The sequence below is a fragment of the Bicyclus anynana genome, chromosome 8, assembly GCF_947172395.1.
Source record: "Bicyclus anynana chromosome 8, ilBicAnyn1.1, whole genome shotgun sequence".
Classification (NCBI taxonomy): Eukaryota; Metazoa; Arthropoda; class Insecta; order Lepidoptera; family Nymphalidae; genus Bicyclus; species Bicyclus anynana.
This window is the reverse complement of record NC_069090.1, coordinates 2,602,597-2,628,071: the sequence shown is the minus strand read 5'-3', so window position 1 is coordinate 2,628,071 and position 25,475 is coordinate 2,602,597. Positions and strand designations below refer to the sequence as shown.

General features: G+C 34.6%; 2 protein-coding genes across 4 annotated transcripts in view; both read right to left on the bottom strand.

Annotated features, from left to right (window-relative positions):
• LOC112045130 (putative fatty acyl-CoA reductase CG8306) overlaps window positions 1-15,190 on the bottom strand; it is a 32,848-nt gene extending 17,658 nt beyond the window's left edge. Inside the window, exon 1 of the mRNA XM_024081210.2 lies at window positions 15,040-15,190. The gene's annotated coding sequence lies outside the window, so the exon portion shown is untranslated. The remainder of the gene's footprint in view (window positions 1-15,039) is intronic.
• Window positions 15,191-19,565: 4,375 nt separating this feature from the next.
• Window positions 19,566-25,475, bottom strand: part of LOC112045120 (uncharacterized) — a 48,100-nt gene continuing 42,190 nt past the window's right edge. For all 3 annotated transcript variants that reach the window (XM_024081201.2, XM_052882796.1, XM_052882795.1), the window contains exons 18-20: window positions 25,011-25,164; window positions 24,345-24,531; window positions 19,566-23,852 (exon numbers count right to left, since the gene is read on the bottom strand). In XM_024081201.2, coding sequence (XP_023936969.1) covers window positions 23,772-23,852; window positions 24,345-24,531; window positions 25,011-25,164 — 422 coding nt within the window. In that variant the 3' untranslated portion in view covers window positions 19,566-23,771. The remainder of the gene's footprint in view (window positions 23,853-24,344; window positions 24,532-25,010; window positions 25,165-25,475) is intronic.

The window sequence follows — 25,475 nt, the reverse complement described above, 5'->3', positions numbered from 1 at the left end:
AAATAAAGAACAATGCCTAAGGCGAAACACAGATTAGAATAACCTAGGGAGATTATTCTAGTCTGTGTTAGTTATTCTTATCCAGTATCTATTAATCTGTGTTTTTATCTAAAGAACATCCCTATGTTTTTTAAATATAGAGCTGTTCGTGCGATATATAAAATAGTTTGGGTTGGGTCCCCAAGAGTCGTTAAAGGAAAGAAATTTAAATAAAATAAAAATAATGACTGTGCATAGTCAGTATATATTTGAGAATCTAGTGTATGAACATAAAAATATAGGCAATTTTAAAAGGTATGATTGTAATAATATTAATGTCAGAAATAAGAATAAAAAGGGCGTTTGCAACCCTCGTAACTTTAATTTTCAGTTTTCGACTATTATATTTACTAATATGTTATACATAGTTTAATTTAATCTAATGATGGTACCATTAGATTAAATTAAACTATAAAATAACTTGACATTTCAAAAGTGCTTGTAAACTAAGCCTAATTGAAAGAAATGAATTTTGAATTTTAATAATTCTAGTCTAGTGTTCTAACGCTTCCATGTTCATCAATCTAAATCCAGGGTATATAAAGCCTTTCGTACCCAGTGGCGTGTATAAGGTTGTCGATCAGAGTGTGCACTAGAAAAAAAACTAACCAAAGTGGGAAAATCTTCACTTAATAAGCATAAACGAAACAACTCTTAGGGTATGCAATACTTTAATGCATGTATGAAATGCACGCCACTGCTCGTACCTGTAAAAATTCACCAGCATTTTACCCAAAGCTTTGTGACGGCAAACATTATGCGATGATCGATGTAGAACTACGAATGATCATTAAGCTCACAAAAGTTTTTCTGCTTCAATAAAAAATAGGTAGCCAAGGTTTAAAATAACACAGTTATTTCGTCTGTCAATTTTAATGTGCGAAGCATAAAGAAATAAAGATTTTTAGTAAAGGCGTAATTATCTGCATTTTAAAAGGATGCATAATGAATTTATCATGACTCCGCTAATGTATTTAAAATAAAATTAAAATGTGTTACTCTGTAATAATGTAGGTAGGTAGGTATAATGCGATAAATTTTGTGAACTGTATGCAAATTGCTTCCCACTCATGTATGTACAGTAGATTTATTTAAAGAATTGCATAATTGTTTACACACATTATATTTACATAATAATGACGTCCGGTTTGCCCCGTCTTATGTAACAGTTGACAGTTGCGAACCTGGCGCTGATAAGGAAATGACAACCTCTGCGAGATTACAACCTTTTGTCCAATCATCTTAGACCATTAAAAAGAATGGACCTGTTTCGCACCCAAATTCACCAACAAAAAAGTCTGTCGTTTTTGAGGGGGACGAGGTAAACTCACACATCGAAAACATTTAACACATTAAGTATAGTCTGTGTCCATACACTACAACTATATAATAGACTCGCAATACACACACGCGTAATTTTTACACAGACTAACCAACACATCGCTTAGACTATCCACAGAATATATATATATACAATTACAACAACGAAACATCGATTCTATAGCAACAGTTTTTATAAACGCGTTAGATCATTGATTCTTGATCTTTGACAGAGGGGTAACGGTTTACGAGGCAGGTCCTTTCTTTTTAATGGTCTAAGCCAATCGTAACTTGATTAATTTAACTTGGAACGTCAACACATTCAAACATTCTGCTTGTATGGTATCTATGCAGGGGCGTAGCTACTATTATTAGCTACTTACTAGTATTAGCTGTATCAATAATACGGGGCCTCGGGTCTATACGGGCCCCTTACGTGTGAAAGCAATAATTGGTAAAATATAATCCACAATGTCACTTACTTGTTTTAGCACCAGATTGGTGCTTCCCGGAAAAAAAATCATATAGAAACTGCTTTTAGAGTTTCACTTGAGATGTTATCAAATTCGAAAAAGCAATATTTTACCCCAGGTGCAACCTAAAAATGGAAACATCCTACGAGTAGGTACATAGATTAAACCACTGTCATATTTATTTTATGCAATCATTTTTGTTTCTTTTTTTTGTATTAATTAAATTATTATTAGACCCCAAAAATTAGTAAAATTTAATCCACAATCTCTTAAAGTGGTGCTTTTCGGAGAAAAAAACTGGTGTTTTTCGGAGAAAAAAACATAAACTGCTAATAATAATCGAGGTTTGCCGCTCGTCTATTGGGATAACCAATTTCGATACAGGGCCCCTCCAAAGCACGCTACGCCACTGTATCTATGAATAAATGCAAGAATATTTTTAGCGACGTTTACTTGCACTTCATAAATTAATCTAGCACAAATTAAATCTAATTATTTTTTTCTGTTATTTATAAAAGTTCAATAATGAATTTTTAAAGACAAAGATTCATTTTACCACAAGATGTAGAATTAATAATTTTGTCTAAAATTATTATCATTTGCCATTATCATTCACTTGCCTCTCAAACCCGTGGTAGAGTCGCTACAAATAGCTAAGACGAACGTTTCAAAAATGCATGCAAACTAAGCCTACCTAAATAAACTAATTAGAATTTGAACTACTTATTATGATTAAGCTAATGAGATAGGGTCAGGAAAAAGCATTGTACATACAGGCTTGTAATAGGTATAAAACAGAAACAAAAAAATAGTATATACCAATAGGATTTATTATTCAAAAACTTTATCAACGGAGCCTCAACAAAGCTAAAAGCCTGGAATATTTTCTAATGACTGTATTTTTTATGTAATTAAATTGCAAATCATGTAACCAGTTTCAAGTATAAACAACTTTTTTATTCACAGCTTTGTAAGTGTAAGGCCTACCACAGACGAAGTTTTGGTAAGAAGTCTTATATTTACCAAAATAAATAGATATACCTATACAGGGTGCTCGAGAGTATTTTCCATAACTCTAGGGTTATATTATTTAAGGAAAATTATATATAATGTAAGGACATGTATTCTAAAATGTATATTTTCGGAGTAAAAGATATTTCTTTTGTAATCAGTTCAATAGCTCCAGAGATTACCCCCTAAAATACTACAAACTTTACCTTTTTAGAATATTAATAATAAATCAAATCAACTTAATATCTCTACTCTACGTATACTCTACGTATGTAGACAACCTTATTTACGTAATTTGATGTTTATTTGAAAATGATAATAATTCATAGTTATCTCTTATAACACTGACAGGTTTTTTTTACATCTTAGCTAATATTTATTATGTTACCCTCAATTGAAACTTCGGAAATAGTAAACAAGGTTACTTAGATGAAGTGTGCTTGCATGAGATAGGTATGTGAACTTGATATAGAACGAATTTTTATATAAAATCAATACCATAAAAACACGTATATCCATAGAGTATATCTGAATTTAGAGTAATAGTTACCTCAGAGTAATCGCTCATGCAAATAAATATTACCCTAATTATGTTATACCTATTGGATAGAAGCAGGCGATACTTTGCGGAAGTTCATCATGATTATATAATGATTTATTTATTTTGCTATCATCCGCGAAAAGTCGACGAACCTATGCGACAACGTCACCCAGGTCCGACAAAATACTCTCGACGTACGTTTCACCCCGAAACCGGAGCATCCTCAGGCGATGTTGACTCTACAACGTGCAATTGCAATGTTGACGTTGTCGCAAACCTGGGTGACGTTGTCGCATGGGTTCTTCGACTTTTCGCGGATGATAGCAAAATAAATAAATCATTATATAATCATGTTATACCTACCCAATGATTTGTTACAGGCAACATTACGATAAAGATAGAATACTATACATTTCCTGCTTACTCCCGGATAAATTATACCATGTTTAAAATTAGAATATCGTAAACATTCAAGTTTATAATTAAATTCTGTAATAATTTACATTGTACATTTCTTGCATTTATGCAAGCACAATATATTTTTGGTAGATTTAATTTAAAGAAAAACTGTTTAAACCTTGCGAAATGCAACTAAGTATAATATTACACAACTGTATTTACCATTAAATAAATTTATTAAGTTTTAACTCAGTGAGGTGCACTTCATAGATACAAATATGAACTGCCTAGCCTGAGCACATTTTAGAGTTTTGACTCAGCATCACCATGTTAGATTTTGTGACGATCTCTATCACGAGTTATGTCTGCAATCTACGGATTTATGTACTCTTCGAGATATGAGGGTGTAACACCACCACACGGGAGGTACCTAATTTTTACGCCCTGCTGACTAGCCAGCAGAAGTCCGGAAGGATTTATTTCCCTCCCAACATGACAAAAAAATAGTGTGGCTAGTCACCACCCTACCGTAAAAGACGTACCGCCAAGCGATTTAGCGTCCCGGTACGATGACGTGTAGAAACCGAGAAGGGTGTGGATTTTCATCCTACTTTTAACAAGTTAGCTCGCTTCTATCTTAGATTGCATCATCCCTCACCATCAGGTGAGATTGTAGTCAAGGGATACGTCGATTTTCGAAGCAACATAGGCCAACCACGGGACCAACGTATTATTTTACTTTCATTCAATATTTTACTTTACTTGCTCACTACTGTAACAGCCTAGACACAATATATACCTAGTAACAAAATAGAGTAAAATAGTAAATTTATAGGTATAGGTATACAGGTAGCAGCTGCGAAGAGTCCATACGGGCCGATTCCCGCCGGGTTCCCTTTTAGAAATCCATAAATACATATTCATTATTGTATGTAGGTACTGTAGATGTATGAGAAACCGGAGTTTGAATCAAGCGGTATGAATTTCCTTTTCTTTGGGACGGTTTACTTTCGTCGCCACTGACAGGAAGGTAGTATTTACCACATAGCATAGTAAAATATCATAAAGCAGTAAAGTATAGCGCATTTTTACTTCAAAATCTGTGGCATCTACGACAATCGACAGTCCCTTTCAGACAACATTCTGCAATAGAGAGATGGTTCTTTGTGGTGTCGTTTGCGATTCTTTGACTTCTACCCAAAGAATACATAGGGAAGAATTTATAAGGATACAAACACTCTACCTCTAAAACCGTGTAACGTAGTATCCGTATAGTACTTAAAGCTACAAGATGCGCTACTGAAAGTCTACCGAAAGGTGTTACTCACCCAGTTAATCACCCAGTAGCCAAATTAATGTACCTAGGTACATACTTAAATTGTAAATTGTGCTAAAAATTGTAAGCAGAAAACATAAACTACGAACATAATTGTTTCATTTATATTTCCACAGTACAGTTTGAATTGTGGTAATCTGCTTTCACTTTTATATATATACTAGCGGACGCCCGCGACATCGTTTGCGTGAAATTCTATGTAAACTTTCAACCTCTATTTCCCCCCCTTGTATAAATATTTTCTCTTATTTTATATATAATAAATAGTCCACTAATCATTTTATTAAAATATTACTCAAAACATGAATTGTTTATATTAAAAAAACTTCAACCCCATTTTAACACCTTAGGGGTCGAATTTCGGAAAAATCTTGAATTACATTATTAGGTATTTTTCTTATAGTACCCCTAACAATTTTTTATAAGTAAATGTAACTTGTAAAATGAAGGACTTTATATAAAAACTTTGAACCCCTATTTTATTTTTTACGTATTATGGTTTCAAATCATGCGAAAATTCCAGTTAACAAAAAACACAGACAGACAGACAAAACATGAAAAAAAAATTGACTTCAGTATCGATAATATAATTGCCCTCCAACAAAAAATTTCAACATGATATATTCAATGTACAGAATTTGACCTGTTACAGCCTTACCTTCCATTCCAGTTACCATCAAAACTATCTTCCAAACCAACCTAGGTACCAGGGGCGATGGTTCCTAATAACCCTATTCCTATCGGGTTACCTTGCACAATGCACGAGTTTTACGGACGTACATAATTTAACGTAATCAGCCAAAAACACTTTCATACTAAAAAAACACATGACAAGTTACCTACGAGAAAATATCAACCTTCGCTACTGCTAGGTACTGTAATATTTAATACATATACAAAAACACATCACGGATGTGCGAGCATTGTCTACTTATTAGATTTCATTTTAAAACAAAAAAATATGAGAAAAAACTCAAAGGCCAAATCCACGGAATAAAGACGATTGGCTCATGTAACTTGAAGCTATAGGTAACAAAATACGTATAGCACACTTAACCTCGAAAGTAACAGATGGTCAAATTTCGGAAGTAACTTAAATTCATCAGAAATTGTGGATTGTATAACACTTACATTTGGGGTTTTATTTATTGGAACAAAGTGCTTTTATGCGACTTACAGCGTCAAATGAATTGTAGATTTTTAGATTTTATGACTTAGACATGGCTGGTATGGCAACAGGGATATAGCTACCGCCGTATCAATGATATGGGCCCCCGAACTATAGGAGCCCCTATGTGTGAAAGAAAAAATGAGTAAAATGTAGGTAATTCATAATCTCTTTTTTTCCTAGTTAAGCGTGCGCCCATAAAAGTTGGAAACCTCCTACATAGGTTATCTCAGAAACTACTGGTCCGATTTGAAAAATTATTTCAGTGTTAGATAGCCCATTTATCGAGGAAGGCTATAGGCTATATGTTATCCCCGTATTCCTATGGGAACGGGAACCACGCGGATGACACCGCGCGGCGTCAGCTAGTTTGAAATATAAATGTCAAGTTACAAAATCATAGTTTGAAATTCGCTATCCCTGTTATTTATAGACGATTGTTACATAATATTATGTTTATTATGTTACAAAAAATATAAAAAATTTCCACATAACGTAAGGCCTACCAAAGTTTGTTGTTTTGACCCAGCTTCGGGGTCCGATTATGAAATGGATAACTGCTTAATTCTATAGCTATCAAAATCTATTCGTGAACGAATCAATTTCACCAGAAATTAATTTATTGGTCATTTAAAATTCCAGTCGAGTGCATTAGCTCATCTATGAATTGACGTAGTCCAAGAGCCTGCGGTACCTAGACATCCCTCATTTAATTTTCATGATGGCTGAAAGTTGACATAATTCCTCATGATATATCCTAGAAAATGTCTAACATACTAGGACGCTGAGGATAGTGACAGTTTTAATTTTAATTATATATAAATTAAGAGAATGCTAATAATAAAGCAATTTCATAGAAGTAACAGGGTATCTGCGTTCATTACTTTCTGAGTTACAGGGTTCTAAAGGGTCATATTTGTGGCACTGCCACGGATTGTTCAACGCTCCTTAAAAATGGCACGAATCAATGACGTCATCGATCATAGTGACCGTCAAATTTGATAGCGTTCAAATAAAAATTACAAATATTTTTACATAATGAAAAATGTCAAATTGCATGTAAGAAAGTGTGAATTTCCATCTAATTACGATAAAAGGTTGTTAATATTTTTAATTGATTTTGAATTATAATCTTATTTATATTTATACTATTTATTTGTATTATATATTGGTTACCATGCTTACCTACCAATGGTAGGAGTATGAATAAACGTACAGTCTTCGCAGTCTCTCGTTCTACTTAGTTTTAACAATTACTTTTAATTACTTTTAATTTCTTTATTCTCATGCGGCTTAATAGCCTTTTGGTGATCGAATATTTAATAAAAATTACTTGATTGATCGTTTAAAATAATCACTGGGGTAAATTATGTAGTGATGTCGATATTGACATCGTTATATTGATGTTTATGAATCAATGGAATTAAACTGCCGTTATAAATGTCGGATATAATTATTTTGTGTAATAAAAGTAGCCATATCTTAGAGTTTTAAAGCCAAAAATTGAATTATTTCATATTTATGATGATAACAGGCCATTTAATGAAAAGTACCATCTAATTAAAATAAAACATAATTCACAGGTTTTTGTAATGGTGTCAAATGACAGGGGAAATAATTTCTCATAATATACCAGAGAAAATACAAAAAAAAATTACTGTCTGTAGTTATGAAATCTGGTCCTCCCTCTCAAAGCCACTGGTCCTACTTATCTATATTGACAACATTATTAATAGAGCATCAAGAGTTTTGGGATTTGTGATACGGAATGGAAAAGAATTTTCGAAAAGCAAAACAAAAGTTCTTTTATATAAATCATTAGTCCTAAGTATTTTGGAGTATTGCAGTACTGTTTGGCGTCCACATTATTCTACACATATGCTTAGGATTGAGCGGGTACAAAAGCGATTCCTTGGACATCTTTCGTTTTCAGTCGGTAAAGCTAAAATGTTAAGAGGCTATGATGACCGTCTCAACTTTTTTAACATGGATTCTTTAGAAACTCGAAGGAAAAAGCTTGACCTTGTATTTCTGTATAAAATATTAAATCATAAAATAGACTGTTCCTCTCTCTTAAATTCTTTTAACTTAAAAATTCCTAAAAAACGAAGACGAAATGCTTTTCTGGCTTTTCCACATCGATCTACAGTTATTGGGGCTAACTCACCAATCCCAAGGTTGTGCAAATTATATAATCAGCTGAGTGTCACTGATATTTATATTGGCTCTTTAGCCAAATTCCGTAAATCGGTAAATTTAGAATTAAGTAATAAGTAATTTATTAAATATAATATATTATTAAAAATAAGATTTCTGTTGTATAGTTCAAATAATTTATATACAGGGTGATTCGGACTTTAGTGCGGACATTTTTTTTCGTGGTTCTGTATCATTAATAGAACATAAATCTACAAACAGTTCGATACATTTTATGTAAATTTTTTTTTCAATTTATGTCTCAGAAATAACAAAATAATGGACACATTCCCAAACAAACTGCGCAACTGCTGGCGGCACTTTGTAAGACGCCGACAAAGAAATACCGGCAGTAGTCATATCGCTTCGGCTTCGGCTGACGGGGGTGGCAGGGGTGAGGGGATCGAAAAATCCCTGAGGACGCCTGCCGAATTGCCGATGGGCGACCAGTGACAGACAATCTGCCGTCGCTTGCGCATTTAAGTCGAATCATCCTTTAATGCAAAAGTTTGCGTAATAATAATCATCATTTGTATTTCATTATTCCAATCGAAAGTTTATAATTTTTATTATTACTACGCATTATTGATGGTCCTAAGCCCAATAAAGTATGAAGGGAAAATCGATACTCAACTCAAAAGTGACGACCTTTAATTATTATAAAAAATAATAGGTACAAAAATAAACGTAGAAAGGTCAACGGCCCTCGGCGCGGGCGCTCGCTAACCTAGTACCTACCAGCTGATTTTGTAGTTGCCTATTACTGTGCTATTACTTAGTACAGCGATAGGGTGACCCTCAAATTCTGTTTAAATGTTTAAACTTTAGCTAACGATAACTTTGTTATTGTTGAGTTAAAAAAAAAAAGAAAAAATACGTGTTCATTAAATTTTGTTTATGTACAAAATATAAAAATATCCGTACTTGAAAAAATTTCTTCCTGTATATATATTGTTTTTTTAACCATTCTGTATTTTAGATTAAGTATTCTTATAGTTTAGTATAGTTGTTTTAGGTATAGAAATTAAATTGTATTAAATTAGTAAATTGTATATTTCCGCACCAGTCATGATTTAAAATATTAATATTGTAAATAAATTTTAAATGTTAGTTTTAGACAGTTGCATGCGGTGTTTACCTATAAATAGATTTGCATTTTATCTTTCTGCTCCTTGCATTTATGCTTAATAATTGTATTATTTGTATGTCTGTTGGTAGACCAAATAAAGAGAAAAAAAAAAAAAAAAAAAATCTACGATAGAAACACTGAATGGCGAACATTCGGCTTTCATAAGATTAGCTACGAAAGTCTGACCCTACAGGATGAAAACGAAAACGAGCTGGGAATAGAGAGACTTCGTGATTATAACATTTTTCACGGCCTCCGTGGCGTAGTGGTATGTGCAGTGGACTTACAAGTCGGAGATCCTGGGTTCGATACCCAGCTGGGCCAATTGAGGTTTTCGTAATTTTTAGGCCGTAAGCTTTCGTAAGCTAGTCGCCCTACCGGCAAAGACGTACCGCCAAGAGATTTAGCGATGTCGTATAGAAACCGAAAGGTGTGTGATTTTTGATCCAACTCCTACCAAGTTAGACGTTTCAGTCGTCGGTTTTTCATTCATCGCTGCACGCTCCCCGTCCTGCGCGGCCCATCGAGAGTGTTACGAATGAAGTTGCCAAGCTATAGTCAAGGCTTAACTTGTAAAGAATAAAAAAAAAGAAAACAAAAACATGACCAACTACCTACGCTAAAAAAGTCGTAATAGCGTTAGCACTTCACAAATGTAAAAATCTAAAGTTTTCTAGGAATTTTCTATTTTGTTAACCGACTACCAAAAAGAAGGAGGTTCTACTTTCGACTGTATGAATGTTTTTTTTTATTATTAAGAACGTATATTAACTACCCTATTTTAATATTTTATGCACGCCAGTGCTTCTAACCACGGTAATGCGCTACAAGCCCTAGATTCTAATTTCTAGACTCTTGCGGTGAGTGGATACTTTCAACCAAGATAGTGACAAAGGTTTCGAAAGTCACCGCGGTTTCTCCCTTCACTTGTTCACAAAATCGACATTTAATTCAAGTATTTTAATTGAGATGGTATTCATTAGGGCTATTTATAAATTGCATACCTACATAATTTAAAAAAATGTGGGTCACCTGCCAATTTCAAAACCAGTTTTCTTTTGAGATAGCACTTTTTTCAAAAACCCGCTACTTTTGGCCTTTGACGACATATCCTGTTTTTTTTTAATTTTATACAGCAGAATGCGGGACAATACAAGTTACAATAAATCTTTAAAAAAAATTCTAAAAATTAATCCCTTTCTGTTTCACATTCCCTGACCTTAGTTATGGTTGCCACGAACAATTTAATTCATATTTCTTTTGTGTACTTTCTAGAAGGAAGGAACATTATGAAAATGGAAAAAGATTTTTTGGAAATTTCAGAAAACTTTATTTATGTATTTTATTGGCTCAACAGCTGAAAGTATCTGGATGTAGGTAATTTAATTTAACACAGAGATACTCGAAGATTATGGTCTGGTTTAGTGTGTGTACTATAATATTAGCTTCTTTTACCTAATCCTAATATTCCTCCAGGAATAGAGTCTACGCGAGAGAAACTGTGGGGCAAAGCTTGTAGGTAGTCATCTAATACTTATAAAGCTGAGGAGTTTGTTTGCTTGAACGTGCTAATCTCAGGAACTACTGGTCCGATTTGAAAAATTCTTTCAGCGTTAGATAGCCCATTGATCGAGGAAGGTTATAGGCTCTATATTATTCCCGTATTCCTACGGGAACGGGAACCACGCGGGTGAAACCGCGCGGCGTCAGTTCTTATATGGATAAAGTCCACAACAAAATCAAGTTGGTACGTGTAACTATTATTTTTTGTTCACCCGATTACACATCAACTTAATGCCTCAGTGTGATTTAAAAAAAGTGTGAGTTATTTACACTATAAAAACTTTTTTTTAAATCTGTCAGTCGGGCTAAGCTCGCCTGAACCAATGTCAATGGGACTTTCACTAGAATATAGACGAGGTTTTAGCGCATGAAGGCCATTTTAATTTCGAAAATTCCATAGTTGCCTCGGAATTTGTTAAAAACATTAATTCTCGTGCATACGTAATATGCAAAACTGTACTATTATCTATATTACTAGGTAGGTACCTAGTTATACCATCTCATACTCACTCATATACTCATAGGTAATTGATTAGTCTACTATATGTATTTTGATCGTTTAATCTCGTATATATGATATCTATATATTTATAAAAGTCGTGTAATATATCGTCGTTATAAATAAGTAGTGTAACTAACACTATTTATAACTCAATAACGGCTGGATCGATTTAACTGAAAATTGGTGGAGAGGTACGTTTAGAACCATTAGACGAACATAGGATACTTAGGTATGGTAGGGTAGGTGTAGGGTGAGAATAGGGTAGGGTTGGGTAGGGGTATGGTTTATTGGTATGCGGACGAAGTGTGCGTTGACATAAAAGAAGCTCTCTTATTACATACGAGTAAGTATCTCTTGGCAATGAAGTTTGCTTTGAACTTGAGGTGTGAACTGCGTAGAATTGATGTTTGATATTCAATTATTATGATGGACTTAGTACCTACTGCAGTAGACACAGTGTAACCTCGTACTTCACTTATTACTACACTTATTACTTGTGTAATAATGTAATTGATTATTATTTCCAGTGTTCACAATTGCATGTCATGACCTATAGGTAGGAAGGTAGATACCCAAGTACATCTAGGTATATTTACACAAATTGCTTAGATTTTCTGCGTCCTAACCTGCCACTTATATATATAAAATAGTCAACGTACCTAGGTAGGTATATAATGAAAAAATTGAAATATATGTACCTAATTATAAATTAAAAATAAAAACTATTCTTAGTTGACCAACCTATAGTGGGAATTGGAACAGCGTAGGTCTAAGTTCAACAAGGGAGGGGTAGGGGGTAGGGGTAGGTTAGGGAAGTGCACATAAGTCAAACCGAAGCTTGACCGGGTCCGCTAGTAAGAAATTTACATATACAAATAGGTTAATTTATCCCAACGAAATATAACTACCTACTACAAAGTCGGTACAAAAACATGCGATGTTGTAATTTTGTCACTTCCCTGAAAGATTATTGAGTAAATAAACCGGTAATTGAGAATACAATTATAATACAATTTTAGATCGTGAGAACTTCGTTGATGTTCCGTCCAGCCACGTGAAAAAACGCTACTTAGATCCATAGCTCAGTGGACCCACCTGACAACAGATCAGTAGATCTTCACTCGGAACCACTCCACTTGCTCGTCACAATGGTAGTTGGTCACCGAGTGGAGTGGTCCACTCGCGGTCAGCGAGTGCCAGCTAATGAGCTTCAGAGTTGATGTAGAGACAATAATAATAATATGCTCCCGACCTATTGTTTTGGCCACGGCGACCAATCTATTTTTTTAGATTAACCTTATGCGCAGGAGATATTATAATGCACAAGTGTGTGCACTCTCTATTCCCTCACTCTCTTAGTCTGACGGGACGGCAGACCGACTCGACCGGTAAAAGATCAGGCGCAGAACGGACTAATTACTTGCTCTCCAAGGCACGGGGTTTTATTAACACCGCCAACTTCCCAACTCCAGGCTGCTATTAAGATTTTTCTTGTTAAATTCCAATCACTTATTTTTTTGTTGGCCTGACCCAAGATGAACCCTGTGCCTCGTCGTCTGTAGCTGAACCAGCTAACCACGGGACCAATGACGCAGGTAAACAATAACAACAATGTAGAGACAATGAGCGTTTGCGAAATGCTATTAGTATATACTCTACTAGCCGACGCCCGCGACTTCGTCCGCGTGAAACTCGATGTAAACTTTCAACTACCCCTATCCTACCCCTAGCCTACCCCTACCCCTACCCTACTCCTATCTACCCCTACGAAAAACCCAAATATCTTACGGAACCCTATTTTTTTTCCAAAATAAAATTTAGCCTATGTTACTTGTGGATAATGTAGCTTTCGAATGGTGAAAGAATTTTTAAAATCGGTCCAGTAGTTTTTAAGCCTATTCATTACAATCAAACAAACATACAAACAAAGTTTTCCTCTTTATAATATTAGTACAGATACAAAGAAATCTCGAAGCTTTCATACTTATATTTTATTTGACTCAAATTACATAGTCCGACCCAGGTCTCAAACTGCATTTAATCCACATACCACTGGACTAACGTGGTAATTCTGTAAGGATTTGTCCGAGATAGGTACCTATAGTTCTACTGGTTTAAGCGTTACGTAAAGCTGGTATCTAATGTCTAATAATTTCTCTAGTGCTCTCGAGTCGTATGATGTTACCTGTACTAATCGAACCATGAAAATGTGAGAATAGAGAGTGCACCACAGTTTGTGCTGTGTATACATTCTTTTTTCACATTTTAATATTTTTTTTTAATGAGCTAACTTTCATACTCTATAGCAAGGCTTTTGCTTGGCTCTAACCCTTTAGGTTTGTGGTTGATTTTTTGATCAACCCAATTTGATGTCAAACGATGAGTAAGCCTATTTTGGAACGTGTTTACTTCTAGAATATATTCGGTCCGGAAATAAAAATACAAACAATAGGCAAATGTTACCTACCTGTACTGTTCTATGAAGTTCTACCTGAAAATTTAAACTGGAAGAGCTATCTTTTTTCCCCATAGGGGGGAAATCCTCATGGATACCCGTGTTGGGTAGTGCTGGGCTCTTACCGGCTAAAAAACCTTTTAAACGCTGGTATCCCTGCCATAAAGCCACCACCAACTTTTTTACCTCCCATTCTCTTTGATCCGTCTCCTTGATCTTCATTCATTACATTCGGCATGACACAGTGTAAGAGCTACCTCTTTCTTAACAAATTCATCATCAAGATCCTACCACCCGTAATAATTATCATTTATCTATGTAGTTACGTAGGTAAGTATTACAAAATTTACCGGATTACCTAGACATAATAAGCAGGTAGGGTTATGTATAATAAAAATCTAAAACGACTAAAAAAACGTTAAATATCACCAATTAAAATAAGGCGACAAAAGAAGTTAAGTCTACTAGGTAAAGTTGTCCTACTTATTATTGTTATCGTATTCTGTGGTAAAACCAAGTTTTAAAATAGATATTTTCCTGTCTGTATGTTCGCGCATATCTTAAGAATTGTTTACTTTTGAAGGGGAAAGTAGTTAAAAGATTTAGCCACGTTTTGTTTAACAATGTCAATTATCATCATTCTAGGAAAGTCGGAAAAGTTTAATTATAAACTGTACTCTAAAATCGCCGGCGTCCACTAGCGCATAAAACGCCATTGATGATAGTAAGAACACCAACAAGAATCTTGTTTATATTTCCCACAGGCCAAAAACGTCATGAACGCAGTAAAATAACTGTACCTACTTAAACCAACTCATTCAATTAAATGGTTAAATCGTAAACACTTTAATAGACTCATAAATCAATTTATAATACGATGTGGTCAACAAAAGATTTTTTTACTTACATTTGTACGAGTGTGTGTCTAATTCGTGAAGGGAAATCACACGTGACGTCACGTGTGAGTGCTTATATAGAAACACGTTCGCGACGCAGCGTGACGCGGGCAAGACTGAGGTTGAAATTGATTATGATTCAAAACCAGCATGTGGAGTGAATGGTCTCTCACCATAGGAAACACTATCAAGTTACTTAAGCATAGCTATAAAGTCCGTAGTTTCAGAATCGTGTGGTTACACCATAATTTGTGGCTCGTGCGTTTATTATTGTTATTGAAAAGCAGATGAGTGGAAAAGAACCGTCTTGAATTATCGCATCTATACTAATATTATAAAGCTGAAGAGTTTGTTTGTTTGTTTGAACGCGCTAATTTCAGGAACTACTGATCCGATTTGAAAATTTCATTCAGTGTTAGATAGCCCATTTACCGAGGAAGGCTATAGGCTATATTTTATCCCCGTATTCTTACGAGAACGGGAACCACGCGGGTGTAACCACGCGGCGTCAGCTAGTGATTTAATAATCTGTTTGGAGGATGGCGGTGTTTTTATAGGATGAAGAACTTGTTTGCAATAAGAAACTGACCTAGATCTTCGTGCCTGTCTTGCTCAGTGTTTTATATTCTTCATTTGTACGGTGCAAAGCATAAATGATCACTGAAGCTTGTTAGAACAAGTCACAAGTTACAATCGTTTGAGATGTGGTCTTACGGAAGAATATATATAAAAAAATATTTTCTTTTTGACTTCATAGAAGAAGGAAATAATATTGCAACGCGCTGGAATAACGAGCGATTTTAAAATATTTTTCAGAAGGCCAAAATATGTTCTGCAACATCCACAGCAAGGTAGAACCAAAAGGTGCCTAGGAAGAAGAAAAACATCCTGGCTGAAAAAGCTGCCAGTGGTTTAATAAAATAGCTTTCGATAATCAGAGCTGCTGTGTCTAAGATGGATATATATTGCCGAAATGATCGCTAAATTTCGATAGCGTTTATTTTAAATAGTGCCACACACAACAATGCCGAACTACGAATGCAGCGTCCGATGCGTCAACCACTTTCGACGGCCTCCGTGGCGCAGTGGTATGCGCGGTAGATTTACAAAACGGAGGTCCTGGGTTCGATCCCCGGCTGGGCAGATTGAGATTTTCTTAATTTGTCCAGGTCTGCTTGGTGGGAGGCTTCGGCCGTGGCTAGTTACCACCCTACCGGCAAAGACGTACCGCCAAGCGATTTAGCGTTCCGGTACGATGCCGTATAGAAACCGAAAGGGGTGTGGATTTTCATCCTCGTCCTAACAAGTTAGCCCGCTTCCATCTTAGACTGCATCATCACTTACCATCAGGTGAAATTGTAGTCAAGGGCTAACTTGTAAAGAATAAAAAAAAAAAAACCTGAGCAAGGCAAAAGACCAAAACTCAAGTAGCAGAAGCATCTAAAACCACACAGTCATGTTTGGCACAACCTTGATAAAGGTACCATTTTTTTTTCCTAATTCGCGCAATGTAATGTCCATTGTTTGTAAATCGTGTGGTGCCTGTACACTCCTTGAACAGTGAACTCGCATCAATTATGCAAACTATAACCAAGAGAGGATCTCGGAAAATTTTATACCTATCGTAACGGTTTCTAGCGACTTCATTCTATCTTCGGAATGCGGAGAAATAATCATGGCGGTTAGTAATACTTACCTGGGTCAATTTTCAATCATCATCATCATCTTCATCATCATCATCATCATCATCATCATCATCATCATCATCATTATCCTTGAACGAAGGACGGCAATCAATTTGCGAAAGCTTTTCTACCATTAGCTTACGTCTCGGATTGATGTTTATTAGCAGGACACCACTTTATAGAAAGTGTCCTGTTCTGTTCTGTGAAGTATCACTTTGTTTATAGGCGATGTTTTCCACTTATTATCAGGTGGACCATCTGCTTTCTTTAGTTGCAAGTCGCCGAGTCCAGACCAGACCACTCCTTTACATTGTCTAACAATCTGCGATCTGGGCGGCTAGGTGGCCAGAATCTTTTATTTATTAAAACTTAATAAATCATATCTTTGTAGTAGGTACGGGGTCGCCATTCTAATACCTGGGGACCCCAACGTCCATCGGCTCTTCGAACTATGTGCCCCGCTCAATGCCACTTCAGCTTCGCGACACGTCGAGCTATATCGGTGACTGGTTCTTCTTACGCCTTCTGTACTGACGATATCAAGCGAGTCGCATGGATTCGCTGAATGTAGGCGGCTCAGGATCGTGATGTTTAGAAGTACCTACAAAAGGCCTATGTCCTGCAGTGAACGTCCATCGGCTGATATGATGATGATGACGAATATCATTATCGTGGCCTACAAGTCTCCACTCTCTAGTAAGATGGTTCGATGGGGGTATTTGGAACTCAGACCCACCTAACAGGACTTACGGTCTTTGTAGCGATATGATATTATGATGATATGATTTGATGAGGCACTGGGCATCAACTTTCCAATTCCAGGTTTCTAATAAGTTTCTTAGATGGAAGAGATACCCAATTTTTTATCCCAACCCAGTTCTACTTCAGAATTCGAAGACGCATAGTTCCGAATTTTTTATCAAGGGTTACGTAAACAGGACAAATTACACGGAGTTTGGAAAACTAGTCCACGGAAAAATAATTTTCAACTATTTTCCTGCGATATTATCTACTCGTCTCCAGAACCGGTACAAGGCTACAGGAAAATACCTACTAAGTTCATTCTCTCCGTACTTAACTATTTCAATACATATACCTACCTAGTACCTACTTGTAAATAAAATTGAAGTGCCTGTATTTTTTTTTATTCTTTACAAGTTAGCCCTTGACTACAATCTCACCTAATGGTAAGTGATGATGCAATCTGAGATGAAAGCGGGCCAACTTGTTAGGAGGAGGATGAAAATCCACTCTCTTTCGGTTTCTATACGACATCGTACCAGAACGCTAAATCGCTTGGCGGTACGTGTTTGTCGGTTGGGTGGTAACTAACCTACTAAAGCCTCCCACCAGTCAGTCCTGGACCAATAAAGAAAACCTCAATCGGCCCAGCCGGGGATCAAACCCAGGACCTCCGTGTTGTAAATCCACCGCGCATACCATTCCGCCACGGAGGCCGTCTGTGCTTTATTGAAGTGCTTCTATTTACACAGTAGGTACTTACCTATAGTATCGTTTAAACACAAAAGAACTTTTTTTTAAATATTGTCTGTCTGTCTGTTTGTTCAGGCTAATATCTGGACAACCTCTGCAAAGGCTGAATCGATTTTAATGTAACTTTTAATGGAAGATAGAGGATGTTCTTTTGAGCAACATATAGGGTAATTTTTCAAGAACTGAATTTTACGTCGACAAAGTCTCCAATATGATATCGATTGAATTTATGGGATAATTTCCCAAGGGCATTAAGATAATTAGCTATAGTTAGCATTTGGTACCTATCCGTAGAGTCGATACCTACCCGTGCTTTGGACTATAGTAGTACCACTCCTAACAGTCCTTACAACTAATTGGGAGGGCACAGGAATATTGTATAATTATAATATTAACTAGCGGACGCCCGCGACTTCGTCTGCGTGAAACCCTACTACTACGCCTACCCCTACTCTACCCTACCCCTACCTTACCCCTACCCTACCCCTATCCTTATCCTACCCCTACCCTACCACCACCCTATCCTTACTCTACTCCTATGGTAGGGACCATATACGGCGACAGAAGCTTAAAAAATGGAGTAACTTCTCCCGTTTTTCAACATTTCCTTTCACTGCTCTGCTCCTATTGACGTTAGCGTAATGAAAAGTATACTTTAACCTGCCCAGAAGCATGAAAAATAATTGTGCCAAGTTTCGTTAAAATCCGTCGAGTAGTTTTTGTTTCTATAACGAATATACCACGCGACGGAAGCTTAAAAAATTGAGTAACTTCTCCCGTTTTCCCAACATTTCCCTTCACTGCTCTGCTCCTATTTATCGTAGCGTGATGAAAAGTATACTATAACCTGCCCAGGAGTATGAAGAATAATTGTACCAAGTTTCGTTAAAATCCGTTGAGTAGTTTTTGTTTCTATAAAGACCATACAGACAGACAGACAGACAGACAAAAATTTTACTGATTGTATTTTTGGCATCAGTATCGACCACTAATCACCCCCTGATAGTTATTTTGGAAATATATTTCATGTACAGAATTGACCTCTCTACAGATTTATTATAAGTATAGATTAACATTGTTTTTCGAACCTTTGATTTCTCAGTTATAAAGTGAGGTAAAAATGGCACCACACCCCAATTTTGGCTACCATTACCTATAGTAGGAATATTGACTTACTTTTCAGCGTTTATAAAACGAGGTATCGCAGGCTCACAGTCCATAATAAATTGTACATACGAAATATCAGCCACACACGATCAAGTTTACAGGCAAGTCTGTAGCGCGCCTACGGATGTAGGCAGTGAATCGTGTGTGGTTAGCGTAACAAAATATGGCGGACGAGTAAATAAAAACCAAAATACATCTCTACAGTTAAATCTTTATTCCTTAAATAAACATTGCTTTGTATTTTTATTGTATGAATTTATTTTAATTGATTACAACTTACATTTAACTAATCTTAAGTTACTAAAATATTTATTGTTAATAGATAATAATATATATAAAAAAAAAACAAATAAAACAATTATTTTTAATATCTTTAACTAAAATATGGCGTAAAATTTTAACAAATTACGATTCATTAAAAATAAAAATTCAAGACACTAAAATAGAAAAAAAAGTATTGAAATTATTTAGAACTTGTCAGAGAAAAATACAATATACTCGTTTATACGAGTAAGTATGTACTAATAAATAGGCGAATACGATTAAGCTTATACATTTTATATTTTGTTTGTCTGTGTGTTTTTACACAAATCTAAAATCTACCTATTCATTAATACTTAATTATAAAAACTGGAACGGGAATGTTTTGTTTTTACACATTAACATGCAAAAAAACAATAAAAAAAAATATTTACGATGAAAAATCATAAATAAATCGTTAAGTCGAGAAAAAAAATTAAAAACTGAGAATCGAATATGGCAAGAGATTTTTGAAGCGAAACTTCTTAACGCATTTTTTGTTAATTCGTAAATAGGGAAAGGGCAAACTCAGCACGTGTTGTATAAACTAATTCCTACTTTACTTACAATGCGTAAGAAGGACACCTCAATGTTAAACTTAGTTTTAACCCTAAAATAGAAGCTTAAAGTCTGGGACAGCCTTACTGTAGGGCGAATGAAGCGACCGCTCCAGACAACTTGTCCCTATAGCCACCCTTTGAACCTTAGATTTTGGCAACTTCTTAAATGCAAAGCGGTGATACATGGCTTATTCACATAAGCTAAACTATATAATAGAAAAAAATTAATTGTTTTCTATAGTCCAAGGAACAAAGAATTAAAAAAAACTGAAAAAGTTAAAGGAAGCTAGATTTTTGCTTGAACCGTTTATACGTCAATTTACACAAAATTCCTAAACTCCCTATCGCAAAAATCGCTATAAAAAAAATGCGGTCAAAGTTTGCAAATAAAGTTTTTCACCAATAACACGTTAATGGATGGTTTGCTATGCAAAAATCAAGCATTCTCTTGTTTCGAAGAGAAATATCTTTATTTCTTGTACATTAGATGTATGGTTGGATCTACTATGGGGCAAACGGGGCGGACTCTCCAGTTACCATGTCCCTAAGGCCGTCCCTTAAAACTTAGCGTCTTAAATAATAAAACGTCTTTTTTTTAACAAAATATCTTCACACATACCTCTAAATAATACTTACTATAATAATTTTGAAAATAAAAAATTGAATTTAAGGGTGACATGACTTCTATATTATTATTTACCTCACCTACTAGTTGATATAATATTATACTATCCAATAAAACATGATCCCTATTAATCCAAAATTGTGATTACTTTTATTGTGATTTATATTATTTAATTCTACGTTCATCTAAATCCTACATTATATTATGTATTTACTTAATATTTCTATCTTTTTCCTTAGGTATATAATAATGATAATAATAAACTTAACATTAGATTTGAGATAATAAGAGATTCCTTGTTTTAAGTTACATTTAATTCTTCATGACGCTATTTTGTAGAACAAAAAAATAGTTACTAAAAAAAACACAAAAATATTGTCTTCTTATGATTAAAAGCGAAAATAATTTATAGTGAAAAATAGTAATTTATTCAAATTATTTTACAAAATCCCGCCATAAAAAATAATTGCACTTTCTAATTAGGTACGAATACCTCACGTCAAGGGTTAATACCATAAAATAATACAGAAACTTCTGTCTGAGGTTTATATAACAGTTATCGAGATTAACATTACTTAATAATTATAATTACTTATTAATATTTTGTGCGTCAAAGAAAAACTTAATTTAAATTATTTTAATTAAGTACATCATTGTTTCAAAAGTTTTAGTCGCTTTTTTCTTTGAAATAACACTGGGGATCCTTATAAAAATATTGTTTAATCAAGTGAGCTATAAAAAATAATATGATTCTGTTGTTTGTACGTAAAATTGTCAATGTTAACTTTTATCAACCTTTTAAAAATTATTCAAGCTTTATTAATTAAAATAAATTATTTAAAATGTTAATGAACTTCTGCTTAATGAATTTAATAAAATTTCAAATAATGGTCAAGACACTATTATTCACTGAAATTGTTATACCAACGTGTATTATTTTAGCAAACGGAATATAGATTAGTAGAATAATTATATCTTGATGATAAAAGCGACTTTTTTCCCACGGTTATTTAAATATTTTTTTTATACCAATAATTAAACTATTTTATTTTGTGATTTTACTTGTCAAAGTAATAGATACCTACTGTAATATGAGTATTTATCTATCTAAAAATATTAAGAAACAATAACTAGAATAATCTAAAAAAATATTAAAATTATAAATTCCTTTCTGTACAATACAATTATAACTATAAAAAATTAAAAAAAATAGCTACCACCTTTAAAAAAATAAAATATCCTTAAAGAGGTCATAACTTATTATTCAATAAAAAGTAAATTGTAATGTTCAATTTCTTTTGTGTATAATGAAATGCTACAGTTTTTTTTTTAATATTAAATTAAAATACTGTAGTATATAACATAAAAACTCCTTGCAGACTCCGCATGGAATGTATGAAACCTAAGACAACAATGGAGGAAAGATAATTGCCGGTCCTACATTACCGAAGTTTTAAAATGTTAGTAAAAATTACTCAACCCACTTCCAACACAAAAATGAACCTGCCCACTAAACTAAAAAGCGAAAAATAACATAGTACCTATATGCTCCCTTCTGATTAGTTTGAAGGCGGTGCCAAGCTAGTGATGTATTAATTCAAGCCGTTTAAATTATAAAATTGCTGTGGTTCTTTCAGAAACGGCTTTAATTAAAACATCACTGATCGGGTCGGTCGGAAGGATTAGGAGGCCTGGAAGTAGGGTATACTTCCAAACAAAAAAATAATTTTCAAAATCGGTCCACAAAGGACGGAAATATCGCTGGATATACACAAAAAAAAACATACATACAGCCGAACATAGAACCTCCTCCTTTTTGGAAGCGGGTTAAAATAAAAAAAAAACCATACAATTTATTTTAGGGATCCAACTTACGTTCAAATGTTCATACAATTTACATAAGAGCGGATAGGTATATGTAATATATTAGTATGACGTTAAAGCTATTATATAATTGATATATAATATTAGGAATGATTTAATTTTAATACATATACGTTCAAGGACGGATAGATTATATTAATTGCACTTTTCGGAATGTTTTGTGACTACTTACAGCTCATAGAAACATGACTTTGAGGTTTTTATAATACTAAGGGCAGTAACCATGTGAATTAAAAAAAAAACCTTTATTTTAACTGTAGGTACCTCGTGGTTACGTTAGCTGTTAAATTACAATGAAATCACTGGATTTAATGGTTTAAATTGTCATGTTATAATATAACTGTCGTAAAAGGTAGTAAGTACAGCCATGATAGCCCAGTGGATATGATCTCTGCCTCCGATTCCGGAGGGTGTGGGTTCGAATCCGGTCCGGGGCATGCACCTCCAACTTTTCAGTTGTGTGCATTTTAAGAAATTAAATATCACGTGTCTCAATCGGTGAAGGAAAACATCGTGAGGAAACCCGCATACCAGAGAATTATCTTAATTCTCTGCGTGTGTGAAGTCTGCCAATCCGCATTGGGCCAGCGTGGTGGACTATTGGCCTAACCCCTCTCATTCTGAGAGGAGATTCGAGCTCAGCAGTGAGCCGAATATGGGTTGATGACGACGAAAAGGTAGTACTCGTAACATGGATAACAATTAGTTAAAGGTAAACCTACACTAAAATTTTGTTAGAGAACCATATACCACTTAAAAAGGTGCCCATTTCATTATTTAAAACTTAAAGCTCATTTCTATCAACTGTAATAATTATAACAATACATAATATTAGGTGTAGAAATACAATAGTAAATACTGGAACGTTTATAGACAAGATTAACTAAACGATTCTATGGAATTAGTGGATACTTTCAGTTTCAACACGTTGACTTATATCAAATACCTATTTCTACCAAAAAGTAGATTTAAAGATCCTAGGTATGTTTTAGAGGAGATATTAAAATATTTATTTTCTTTATTATTGTTTAATTGCGACAATCTCTAAATACGTGAATGTTGAATTCTACGAATGGCATCTTAGGGTCGGGCGCGAGGTAGCACAAATCCTGAAAAAAAGAAAAGGTTTCTAAAGATTCCACAAACAAAACATCATCATCATCATCATTATCATCATTTTCATCCGATGGACGTCCACTGCTGGACATAAGCCTTTTGCATGAACTTCAAAATACAATGATCTCGAGCCGCCAGCATCCAGCGGCTCCCTGTAACCCACTCAAATGTTCTCGGTCGACCTAGTGGGGGGTCAACCAACAATGCGCTTTCCGGATTATTATCATCATTATTGTTTGCTAATTCCCGTAGGAGTAGGCAGAGACCACGTCTTTTCACTTGCTACAATTCTTGTATATCTAACTGGTATCTTTCCTTTCGCACTCGTACAAATTATGGTAAACCTGCCTTTATTGGAAATGTCCTGGATTTTTGGAAGGAGAACATTCCTTGACCTTCCTCTTCCAACATTTCCATTCACTCTCACCTTATAAAACCCTTTTGTTCATTTATCTTCACTTCTAAAATAAACTTAGCTTACTCACCTTTAATGGCAAAAATCCAGCACGAATCTTCATGTGTCTATCCATATTGCATTCTAAGGTCATTTTGGAAGTCCAATAGTCGCCAGTAGGGATTGGTTTGGCTATTTCGCGGTTTAGCTGACAATTTCTAAGCGTGTCATATTTGCAGTGAAGATCACAGAGGCGGATTTCCTTTATTCTTGATGACCTGTAAAACAATTACGTTATCGAACTTCTTTACGAATACGTTGCATTTTAACTTAATTTTATTTTCTGGCATTTTTTAAATCACTATTAGAGTTTCAATTGGAGTTCCTAAATCACTTTTAGAGTAAGCGGTATACATTTACCTAACTGTTATTTCCCAAAGTTCTGTAAGAGTAATTAAAACTGCAACGTCATTTGTGTCGTTTCTCTTTTGGTTTTGTTTAATTCGTTGATTTAAATAACAAATAATTTAACTTTAATAATTTTTAATTGGCACTTTAGTATATCGCAATAGTATAAACATTTTCTTAAAATCAAAAAAGTGGGTTAGCAAATCTGATGCATCAAATCAGAATCAGCACAGATTAATGATATAGAATCAGTCGGGCAGGCAAAATCAGAATATTCGGAACCAAGGTTTGCTGAAGAAATAAGAAGAAAACACAGATTTGAAGATGATAAAGCTATAATCACACCTACCTGAACGTAATGTCTACGTGTTTATGGTGTAGACAATGGGACAGCGGCACACTATACGTGTAGTTATGCAGTGCGCGCGCACAGATCCGTTCGCTGAACACTGTGTCGTTTGAGACAGATTTGCTCACTACGCCGACGGATATAGTGTCACATTCTGAAAGCGTGAATTACAATATATAAAAATGTGATTAAGATGTATCAACGACGAAAATAATGCTCTCTTTTTCGTTGCGATGACAGAAAAATCAATATTTTCTATTCCAATCACTCTATTCCAATTAGTCTAAATGACTAAACAATTCTGTTGTGCTAACTTTCCTTATCTAACAAACGAATTTGATCTGCCACCTTACATTCTTCCTTAAATAAAATGACTATAAAGAAGAGGCAGAAAGCAGAAATAAATACCTTTAGGATCTATGAATATTTGGATGTAATTGTTACTTTCTAAAAATGTATTATATC